This window comes from Bombina bombina, chromosome 5 (assembly GCF_027579735.1).
Source record: "Bombina bombina isolate aBomBom1 chromosome 5, aBomBom1.pri, whole genome shotgun sequence".
NCBI classification, from domain to species: domain Eukaryota; kingdom Metazoa; phylum Chordata; class Amphibia; order Anura; family Bombinatoridae; genus Bombina; species Bombina bombina.
This window is the reverse complement of record NC_069503.1, coordinates 748093407-748105453: the sequence shown is the minus strand read 5'-3', so window position 1 is coordinate 748105453 and position 12047 is coordinate 748093407. Positions and strand designations below refer to the sequence as shown.

Below are 12047 nucleotides of genomic sequence, written 5' to 3'. Positions count from 1 at the left end.
GTTTAAGGAGGGCGAAACCTCATTCCTCAAGGTTGACTTGGAGTGGATGCCAGAGGATTGGCGGGGCACCCCCTTCAACCCCCCCCCCCCAGGCAAAGGCAAAGAAAATAGTGTAGATGGGGGAATTACAGTACATCAGGCTTTACCCACAGCCGCTTGGGTAAAGTCCGCTTTACCAGGGTAATCCTAGGATTACCTGAATATCTTACTATACCTGTAACATATACATACATACATAAATACATATACATACATATACATATACATACATATACATACATACACACATACATACACACACACGCACCCTTTGTGCACAGTCATTCTATAATAGGAAAGGGCCTGCCCCAAACTGATGCCACAAATGTAGACACACTCAATTGCTTAAAACATATCCTGTATCTTTTGTATATTGTAGCATTAAGATGACCCTTCACTAAGGGACCTAAAACAAACCCTGAAAAACAGCTCTCCTCCACCATACTTTACAGTAGGTACTATGCATTCTGTATGTAGGGCATACAGGGCATTTGCCTGGTGTGTCGGCTGGTACTGGTTATCTTTGCCTGCCCAGTCACCAGCAGACACAAAGCCAGCCCCGCCCTACCTCTCACTGCCATCCTGTGTCTCTGAGCCAGTTCCCAACTATCACCGCTTCCTGTGAGAGTATTGTGGTCTCTACACCTGATGGGTGTTGAATGATGTATTTTAAATTGGCAAAGAAGAGCTAGGTCTTAAGAGAAACTATAATAAGATATCACATTGCCCATGCTCCTTACTAATGTGGGTTCAACTCCACCGGCTTCCCAATGTTGTTGTTTTTTTACATATTTTAAGATGCATACTCCTCATTCAAAAGGCATGTACACTACACATTCTAGATGCCTGGTCTAGTAATATATACAAGGAAGGAAAAGCCACAACATAACATAAAATTGAACATAAAATCAAAGGGACCTAAAACCCTACATTTTTTTCCATGATTAACATAGAGCATGCAATTTTAAACAACTTTCAAATTTACTTCTAATATCTAATTTGCTTCATTAACTTGCTATGCGTGTTGAAAAGCATACTTAGGTATGCTCAGCAGCATAACACTTCTGGTTGCTGGCTGCACATTAGTCTCTTATCATTTTTCCGGATGTGCTCAGCTCCCAGTAGTGCATTGCTACTCCTTCAACAAAGGATACCAAGAGAATGAAGCACATTTGATAATAGAAGTAATTTGGAAAGTTGTTTAAAAGTGTTCTGGCTGAATCATGAAATAAAAATATTGAGGTCATGTCCCTTTAATATACAACAATACTTTTCATTATAGTAAGGCAGTTCTTCTTTCAAAGACATAATGTATCACAAACTCTGTTTTCCCTGTTTAATGTTAAAGGGACAGTAAACCTTAAAAATAATGTTATATAATTCTGCACATAGTGCAGAATTATATAACATTATTTAAGTGCTATAGTTCTAAACGGCTTTTTTCCCTTTTAATATGTAAAAATGATGGCGCTTTTACAGACCCGCTCTCTGCTCTCTGCTGAGCGGGTCTGTTATATTTAGTCAGCGCATCGGGCCAGCTGTATAGTCACAGCCCGGCCCGACCGCGCCATAGCACTAAGTGCAGCTCGCTCCTGTGACAGGAGCGAGCTGCACTTAGTGCTATGGCGCGGTCGGGCCGGGCTGTGACTATACAGCTGGCCCGATGCGCTGACTAAATATTACAGACCCGCTCAGCAGAGAGCAGAGAGCGGGTCTGTAAAAGCGCCATTATTTTTACATATTAAAAGGGAAAAAAGCCGTTTAGAACTATAGCACTTAAATAATGTTATATAATTCTGCACTATGTGCAGAATTATATAACATTATTTTTAAGGTTTACTGTCCCTTTAATTAAATAGTAACTGCATTTATTCAGTCAATGATAATAATTTATAAATAACATAAGGAAACTGTGCCTCTGATAAAATCTAGTTTTCAGCATAAAGCATTGCAAGCACACTTTATTTTTCAATATTTTCAGCAGTGTAATTCTTTTTATTTTTTTCTGCATGTTGCTCTTTATACAGATGTAATTCTTTCCTTGGAAACTCTTCCGTACCCAAGAAGCCCCAAGCAAAACAAAAGAAAATGCACAGTTCAGGTCATAAAAATACCAGTACTTCCAAAGAGCCTCAACCGGAAAGGGTAGAAGAAGTATATGGAGCCTTAAAAAACGGATTGGAGTAAGAATTATAACATTTAAAACTGTATTGTATTTCCCATATCTGTCTGTCTATCTATCTCTGTCTGTCTATCTCCATCTATCTATCTATCTATCTATCTATCTATCTATCTTTCTATCTATCTAGAAATGTAAAGCTGCTAAGGTATTGGAGCAGATGTAATAAATTGGCTCTTATTTTTTTTGCTTTTAATCAACATCCAGTTAATGATCTTGAAACTTATGTCAGCAATTATTTTTTTTTATATATATACAGGTAACCCTCAGTTTACGCCGTGGTTAGGTTCCAGAAGGAATGGTTGTAAATTGAAACCGTTGTAAATTGAAACCCAGTTTAGAATGTAAGTCAATGGGAAGTGAGGGAGTTAGGTTCCAGGCCCCTCTCAAAATTGTCATAAGTAACACCTAATACATTAGCATTTAAAGTCTTCATTTCAAAGCTTTAAAAATAAACAGCATTATGAACAGTATCAAATAATCACACAACACAGAATATATAATGAAACTAAGTTAAATGAACAAAAAACATTTGCTAAAACAGTATTATAACCTAATAAAATAATCACACAACACAGAATATATAATCAAACTAAGTTTAATGAACAAAATCATTTGCTAAACATCACCTAATAAAATAATTACACAACAGACTTCAAACTAAGTTTAATGAACAAAAACGTTTTTTACTTGCATTTTTCTGCAAACAGTTCTCTGCATTGTTAGCATGTTAGATAATATTGGGTCTGCACCTATTCTATGCATTTCAATCTGCAGTGATTAATAGGCAGTTAGGCACCCTCACCTCAAGCAGCTGGACAGGAAGATAATAGGGAAGTGGTTGCTCGATAGCTAATGTCTGTTCTGTGTACACAGATCAATTTCAGACCTGTTAAGCTTGCATAACTTTGCTGTAACACAAGCGGACAGTTCCACCTACTGGCTATTTTAATCATTGCACTGCTTTTCAATGCATTTCAATAGCAGTCACATGACTGAAAAAAAGTTGTTATTCTGAAACGGCGCAAATTGAACCGGCGTAAACCGAGGGCTACCTATATATAATTTGTAGTGTATAGCATAAAGTCCACATAATAATAAATAGATTTCTTATTCATGTGTTTTGAATAGTTGGATGGTATGATAAATGTGGGTTAAAGGGAATTGCTTTCATTATTCAGGTAGAGCATACCATTTTTTAAGTTTCCAGTTTACTTTTATTATCAAATTTGCTTTGTTCTCTTGTCATTCTTTGTTGAAGAGATGTCTAGATAGGTTGCATGCATATGCCTGAAACACAACATGACCGGACATAGCGTTGCCATCTAGTGCTCTTGCTAATGTATATCATTGTGGCAAAACTGCTGCCATATAGTGCTGCAGACACGTGCACACTCCTGAGCTTACATCCCTGCTTTTCAACAAAAGATAACAAGAAAATAATGAAAAATTAAAAAATAGAAGTACATTGGAAAGTTGTTTAAAATTGTATGTTCTATCTGAATTTTCACAGAAAAATGTTGGGTTTTATGTCCCTTTAAGCATTTACTGAATATCCATATTGAAAATAAAACTGCATTATTCAGTGAATAAGAAAATAGATATTTAATAACACTTTATTATGGCTAAAGTATAAAAATGATCACCTTTTAAACACTGTACTGTTTTTCTTTTGTGTGGGTAGCGAGTATCTGGAGGGGCACCAAGCAGAGCTAGACAAGTTGACTGCCCAACTAAAAGATATGAGGAGAAACTCAAGACTGGTAAGTGACATCATCAAGATGGGAGGGTTATGTGTAGATAAAATCACTTTTATCTTATTGTTAAATGGCCAATTAAATATATGAATTGCATTGTGTGCCGGACCAGGCAAGTGTAAATGAATGAATATGTTCTGATGGAAAATAACTTTACAGATTTTACTCTATGGCTTGGCTTGTTTTTTAATGTGACCCATTTTATTTAAGATTTACATTTAGAAACGTTATAGATTAACTGAGAAACAGCAGCCTTATTCTTCCGCCTTCTAATTCCTAAGTAGGGAGCGAAAGCAATGTTATTCTTAAAGGGATATGAAACCCCAAAATTTTCATTTGTGATTCAAACAGAGCATATCATTTTTTTAAAATCTGGAGCACTATGTTGCATAAAATAGTGCTGCCATCTAGTGCTCTTGCAAATGAATAACATTCTTGCAAAACTGCTGCCATATAGTACTCCAGAAATGAGCCGGCTCCTCAGAATACATATAGAAGTATATTAGAAATGTGTTTAAAATGTTGTGCTCTATCTGAATCATCAAAGAAAACCTTTGGCTTGTATATCCTTTTAAAGTAACACAGTTATAATTACATAGAATGTATTATTTTTTGCTTAGTACAAAATAAATTGTTTTGTATGTAATATAGGGATTTGAAACCCATACAAATTATACAGGACATACAATTTTAAAGTTTCTAATTTAATTATATTATCAAATTTGCTTCAATCCTATGGTATTCTTTGTTGAAGAAAGTGTCTGAAGCACTACATGGCAAGAAATAGTGCCGCCATCTAGTGATGTTGCCAGTGCATAACATTCTTACGGAACTGCAGCTTTATATGGCAGGAATCTTGTACATCAGACTATGTGATATATTATATAACTTGTCCGTGTAGCCGATATTATATCGGAAAGACATGTAGCACATTCAGGTGAAGACTTGCCAATCATAAGAGTGCTATACGCACAGCAATTAAAAAGGGCCCCTCAGATCAAGGCATTTTTTGCAATATAAGCACTTAGTGTCTATGCTCAGGGGCAAGTTAATTGATGAGTCCTCTCCAATGAGAAAAGGGGGTAACAGGGAAAGGGAACTATTAAGATGTGAGGCCTAGTGGATTTTTAGACTCAATACGTTAGTACCCAATGGGTTAATTGTGCCTTTGGACTATTCATTGTCTTATGATTAGTATGAGAAAGAATGTTCAAAGCAATTAGAATTAGAAAACGTTGATATTGGGCGTAAAAGGTATAAGTAGTTCTCTGAAAAAGGAGGTACAATGTGTTAAGAAGGATACAAAATTTGCTATTGTTTTAACTAGTAACTTATAATCACATTTTGACCTGTATGTATTTTTACTAGACATGTGCAACGCTAAAAAATTTGTTTAGTTTACATTAGTTAAATAATTTTGTTTCAGCAAATTAGTTTAGTTAAGGTTAAAAAAAAAATGTTTCGGCAAATTAGTTATGTTAAGTTAAATAGTTTTTTCGGATTAGTTAGTTTTTTCGGATTTATTCATATGCATTATTCTGTTCTGAAGTTTAGAATAGAATAATGCATATGAATAAAGAATGGATCCGAAAAAACGATTTAACATAACTAATATGCCGGTGATTGGCGAAACAAAATTATCTAAAACCACTGTCACCCACATTGCCGACACTAAATAAAGCTATTAACCCCTAAACTGTCGCACCCCACATCACCGACACTAAATAAAGCTATTAACCCCTAAACTGTCGCACCCCACATCACCGACACTAAATAACCCTTTTAAACCCTAAACCGCCATTCCCAGACATCAACTAAACCAATTAACCCCCTAAACCGCAGTTCCCCGACATCACTGACACTAAACATATTAACCCCTAAATCGCAGTTCCCCCGACATCGCCGACACTAACTAAACCTATTAACCCCTAAACCGCCGGGGTATTTAGTTAATAATTATGTGAACAAGTGAGGGGAGCTTTTAGATGAATTTATAAAATCAATATGAGCTCAAAAAATAGTTTAAAAAGTTTCTTTTTTTTAAAAAAAGTTCTCACTGCAGTGGATATAATGATAATGTTGTAAAAAATGAAGTAGAATTTGATATCGGGATCCCGTAATGAATCCTCATAGGGCTAAAAAGCTGGTAAAAATACTTTTCGTCATGGATATTAGAAAGTACCTGTAGTGGCGTTATACGCCGTGGAATATGTAATTAAATAAAGTTCACAGTGCAGTCCTTAGTATAAGGAACTTATGGATGGTATCCAAACGTGCTAAAAAAGACACTTTATATCAAAAACAAGTTGTAATTACAGTACCTGTAGTAGTGTGTCTCACACTGTTGCTTCCAGTAAACTTTAACTCACATTTGAGGTCAAATTGTGTGTGGTATATCCTTACCGACAGTGGAGTCGGATGTGAGATCTGATAGGTCGAATCCGCTCAACCTCTATGATTGATGGTTAGGTTCAGAATGCGTTCTGAGTGCTATTAGTAATAGCTAGTGAGCATTAGGTGAAAGGCGCTATAATTATCAAACCTGAATATGAATAAAGAATTTATCCGAAAATTCGTAAACTGAATTATTAATTTTTGGGATTTTAATTATGGTGCCAATTCGGAAATTCGTCTAAAAACTAAATTCGGCCGAAACAATTTGCACGTCTATTTATTACTAAAAATGAAAATTGCTAAATATCTCATAAAATTAAGTTACTTTTTGATATATAGTTTAGCGGAAATCAGTAATAACAGTGGGAAAATATATACATGTAAAAAATGTGGTTACCATTTAAAGTTTAATATTGAAAAAGATTAGTCTAGAACATACAGAATGATGGAGTATCAGAACTGTGGACTTTAGTTTAGTAAGCGGTAGAATAGACAGAAGATTCAGCAATGTAAACGGAATTACTACATAATATGTTAACATTTGGCACTCTAGTTTGAACAAATGAATTCCACAACTATGTTTAGTAATACACGCCCCTTAAATAGAGTGATAACTTATATAAGGTGTAAGATGGACATGCTGTTTCAGACACTGACACGCTGGGAGAATGGCGGTTAAAATTAGAGCAACATGAAAAAAATTAAACAAGTAAGTTGGTTGCTTTGTGTATATAAATCTAAGTAGGATTGTAGATTAAATAACATTTAAAGGGACAGTCTACTCCAGAATTTTTGTTTTGTTTAAAAAGAGTGTTTGTCTTTAAGGCTGGCAGTGGTAACACATTTTTTATATGTATATATTTCACAGATGTCTAATGTCTTGAAAAAGGTTTGTGGACAAGCCGAAACATTGACATTTAAACAAAATAATTAAATAAAACAAGAACTGTTTTAACTTAAGACTTGAGTGCCCTTCAATGATTGAATACTATGTACTTTAATCAAGGATGCACCCGGGCATTAAACTAAAGAGGGGAGTGAGTGCATGGCAATAGCTAAACTATAAATAGAATATTTTGAGAATAAACCTGATTTCCTTCTTAATTTGAGGAGAGTCCACAGCTTCATTCATTACTTGTGGGAATACAGAACATGGCCACCAGGAGGAGGCAAAGGAACCCCAGCCAAAGGCTTAAATACCTCCCACACTTCCCTCATATCCCAGTCATTCTTTGCCTGTCGTCACAGGAGTTTGGCAGAGAAGTGTCAGAAGATACAGGATAGTTCCTTATGGAGGGTAGTACCCTGCGGAATGGGACTGGAGTTTTAAGTAGTCTTGTCAGCCTCTCAGTGAGAGCATTAACGAATGTTAGGGTCTGGAGATGCAGGGAGAGTCTTTCTGCGAACCCATCCAGGCTCGTATTAACGGCTCCTAAATAATCAGTGTTGACGAGTTTCACTGCCTGCTTCTATCACTCAAGTCCATGTCAGGTGCGATGGTACAAGACTGTCAAACCTGAGAGGCTGTGTGCCTGTTCCACGGCAGAGCTTCCAGTAAGATTTTCATTTTTATACACATATGATAACGCAAGAAGACAGGGTCACAGTGTGACTTCTTTTATCTGTATGGAATCAATTGTTAATATCTCCGGAAGGGGATTATTGAACAGGGGGAATTTATCACATAATTCACTTTATTATGTTTTATGCCGAGACGTGTGAGATGAGGCTCAGGCAGATGTTGGAACATACAGGTTTTTTACTTTCGTTTATGTTAGCTTGGCGCGCTTTTTTCTGTAGCAGGGGCGGTTCTGCATGGCGCATCACGTGACCGGGTGTGGTCACACTGATTTCCTCTTTTCCTGACCGTGCGGTTTACCGGAGACTAAGCGGTTTCTCTGTGGGGCCTGGGTCATAGGAGGTGGTTTATGCCCCAGCCAATGGGGGTATAAAGGTGCCATTTATCTTTTTCTATATTCCCTCTTACAAGCGCAAGCTATGGAGGACTCTGATACGTTGGTGGGTACTCCCTCTTTACCTAAATCTAATACCTGTCTATATTGTGAGGAGGCTCCTGCCTAATTATGTTTAACATGCCTTGATAAAGTAATTTTATCTAAAAAAACAAACGTTTAGTACCACTGAGCCGTCCACCTCGGAGGAGTCTCCATCCCGTGAGGTGCGTTCCCTGCTGTCATCTCCTATTGCACACGCAGCTTCCCATTGCACTGCTAATCCTCCTTCTGGAGGGGCCCTCTTACCGCCATTCTTTACTGAACAGCTACAAACGGCAGTGTCTGCAGCCTTCAGTGCTTTACCTCGCCCAGCTAAACGCAAGCGAAAGGTCAAATATTGCTATCCTTCCCAGGGGTCATCTAACTTATTGGATTTATCTGATACAAGATTATCCGATGATGACGCCTCTGATACTTCAGAGGATGCTCTTTCTGGGTTCGGAATCTGCTGCCTCTAAGCTTCCAGCTGCGGAGGAACCAGACTTTAGATTTAGGATTGAACACTTATGCTTTCTGTTAAAGGAAGTGTTTGCTACTTTAGAGATTCCAGAACCAAAATTACCTGAGGAACCTTGTATTCCTAAACCTAGATAAGGTCTACGAGGACAGGGTTGTACCACAGACTTTCCCGGTTCCCGTAAAGATGGCAAATATTAAGAATGAGTGGGAAAGACTCGGTTCTTCCTCTTCCTCTTCTTCCTTTAAGAAATTATTCCCGGTTCCGGACTCTTAATTGGAGTTGTGGGTTTCCATCCCTAAGGTGGATGGTGTTATCTCCACACTTGATAAAAATGCACTACTATCCCGTTTGATGATAGTTCCTCGTTTAAAGAGCCCATGGATAAAAAGCTAGAAACTCTGTTGAGAAAGATGTTTCAGCACACAGGATATTTATTTCAACCGGCAGCCGCGGTCGCTGCGGTGGCTGGAGCCACTACCTATTAGTGCGACTCTTTATCTGAGTTGATCGAGGTGGAAGGTCCCCTTGACACGATCCAGGAAAGAATTAAGGCCTTGAGGGTGGCTAATTCTTTTATTTGTGATGCAAACATGCATATTAATCGCCTGAATGCCAAGGCGTCAGGTTTTTCAGTGCTAGCACGTAGGACACTCTGGCTGAAGTCTTTGTCTGCGGACATGACCTCAAAATCTAGACTTCTTTCCCTGCCATTTAAGGGGAAGATTATTTTTGGTCCAGGCCTGGACTTAATCATATCCACAGTTACTGGAGGCAAGGGTGCCTTTTTACCACAAGATAAGAAGAACAAACCTAAGGGGCAAGGTCCTAATTTTCATCTCTTTCGTTCAGATAAATCCCAATGGCAACAGCCTTCCGCGAAGCCTGATCAGCCCAAGGGAACTTGGAGACTGACTCGATCTTGGAATAAATACAAGCAGAACAAGAGACCTGCCGAGTCAAAGTCGGCATGATGGTGCGGCCCCTGATCCTTCTCTGGATTGTGTGGGGGCAGACTATCTCTCTTTTTGGAGGCTTGGCTGGGGGACGTGCAAGACCCTTGGGTCCTGGAGGTCATCGCTCAGGGGTACAGGATTGGTTTCAGATCTCATCCACCCAGAGGCAGATTCCTCTTGTCAAACCTGTCTTCAAGGCCCAAAAACAAGAGGCCTTTCTAGGGTGCGTGAGGGATCTCTCCTCCCTGGGAGTAATTGTACCAGTACCTCTAGCAGAAAGAGGTCTGGGATATTACTCAAACCTTTTTATGGTCCCAAAGAAAGAGGGAACCTTTCGCCCGATTCTGGACCTAAAGTGCTTAAACAAATTCCTGTCGGTCCCATTGTTCAAAATGGAGACGATAAGGTCCATTCTGCCCTTAGTTCAGGAAGGACGGTTCATGACTACGATAGACTTGAAGGATGCTTACTTTCACGTTCCAATCCACAAGGAACACTTCAAGTTCCTGAGATTTGCGTTCCTGGATCAGCACTTCGTTTGTTGCTCTTCCATTTGGTCTAGCTACCTCCCCAAGAGTTTTTACAAAGGATCTGGGGGCTCTGCTCACAGTGGCGGGAACCAAAGGGATAGCAGTTGCACCATACTTAGACGACATACTGGTTCAGGTACCATCCTGTCGACTGGCAGAGGACCATTCAAAAGCTCTTCTATTTCTTCTTCGATCTCATGGATGGAAGATAAACTTAGAAATGAGTTCTCTTGTTCCCAGTACCAGGGTGGAATTCCTGGATACAATAATAGACTCCATATCCATGAGGATATTTCTTACATACAAGCTAACTTCCAATTGTCTTGCCCTACAGACCTCCTTAAGGCCTTCTTTGGCCCGGTGTATGGAGGTAATTTGGCTCATGATGTCCAGCATAGACATCATTCCATTCGCTAGATTCCATCTCAGGCCTCTTCAGCTGTGCATCCTGAGTCCGTGGAACGGCGATCACTCGGATCCGTCACAACAGATTTCTCTAGACAACCGGTTGAGAGAATAGCTCTTTTGGTGGCTCTGTCCAGATCACCTGCCCCAAGGGACATCCTTCTTGAGACCATCCTGGGAGATTGTGACATTGGACACAAGTCTATCTGGATGGGGAGCTGTTTGGGGTGCCAGGAAGGCACAGAGCCTGTGGAATAGAGAGGAATCTCTTCTCCCTATCAACATCTTGGAACTTCGAGGGATCTTCAATGCTCTGAAGGCTTGGCCTCTTCTGGGTTCGTCCCAGTTTATCAGATTCCAATCAGACAGCATAACCTCGGTGGCTTACATCAACCATCAGGGGGGAACATGGAGCTCCCTAGCAATGAGGGAAGTAGCTCGGATTCTGGAATGGGCAGAGACCCACAACTGCTCGCTGTCAGTGATCCACATTCCGGGTGTGGACAACTGGGAAGCGGATTTTCTCAGCAGACAATCCTTTCATCCTGGGGAATGGTCTTTACATTCCAAGGTGTTTGCGGAGATTTGCAACAGATGGAGGACGCCAGAGATGGATTTAATGGCGTCCCTATTCAATACCAAGCTACCCTGATACGGGTCGCGGTCCAGGGATCCTCAGGCAGAGCTAATAGATGCATTAGCAGTGCCTTGGAGGTTGAGTCTAGTTTACATTTTTCCACCGTTACCACTTCTCCCTTGTGTAGTGGCCCGCATCAAGCAGGAGCAAGCTTTGGCAATACTAATTGCTCCATCGTGGCCGTGAAGGATGTGGTTTGCGGACCTAGTGGGGATGTCTTCATCTCCTCCATGGAGGTTACCTTGTCACAGGGATCTGCTGGTACAGGGTCCTTTTGTTCATCAAAATCTAGATTCTCTGAGGCTGACTGCTTGGAGATTGCCAAGAGAGTTTTTTCTGAGAGAGTGATTGATACTCTCATTCAAGCTTGAAAGCCGGTCACTCGTCGCATCTATCTTAAGGTGTGGAGGACCTACTTATTCTGGTGTGAAGAGCGTGGATTCCCCTGGCATAAGGTCAAGGTTTCCAGGATTCTTTCTTTTCTCCAGGATGGTATGGAGAAGGGCCTTTCTGCTAGTTCCCTAAAGGGACAGATTTCATCACTATCTGTGTTATTACACAAGAGGCTTGCTGAGCTTCCTGATGTGCAGTCTTTTGTTCAGGCTCTGTCTAGAATCAGGTCTGTGTTTAGACCTAACACTCCATTTTGGAGTTTAAATCTAGTTCTTAAAATTTTGC

General features: G+C 39.6%; 1 protein-coding gene across 4 annotated transcripts in view; it reads left to right on the top strand.

Moving 5' to 3' along the window:
* Positions 1-12047, top strand: part of RIPOR2 (RHO family interacting cell polarization regulator 2) — a 377286-nt gene that overhangs the window by 221773 nt on the left and 143466 nt on the right. For all 4 annotated transcript variants that reach the window (XM_053714808.1, XM_053714807.1, XM_053714810.1 and 1 more), the window contains exons 3-4: positions 2067-2222; positions 3903-3981. In XM_053714808.1, the coding sequence (XP_053570783.1) occupies positions 2067-2222; positions 3903-3981 (235 nt within the window). The remainder of the gene's footprint in view (positions 1-2066; positions 2223-3902; positions 3982-12047) is intronic.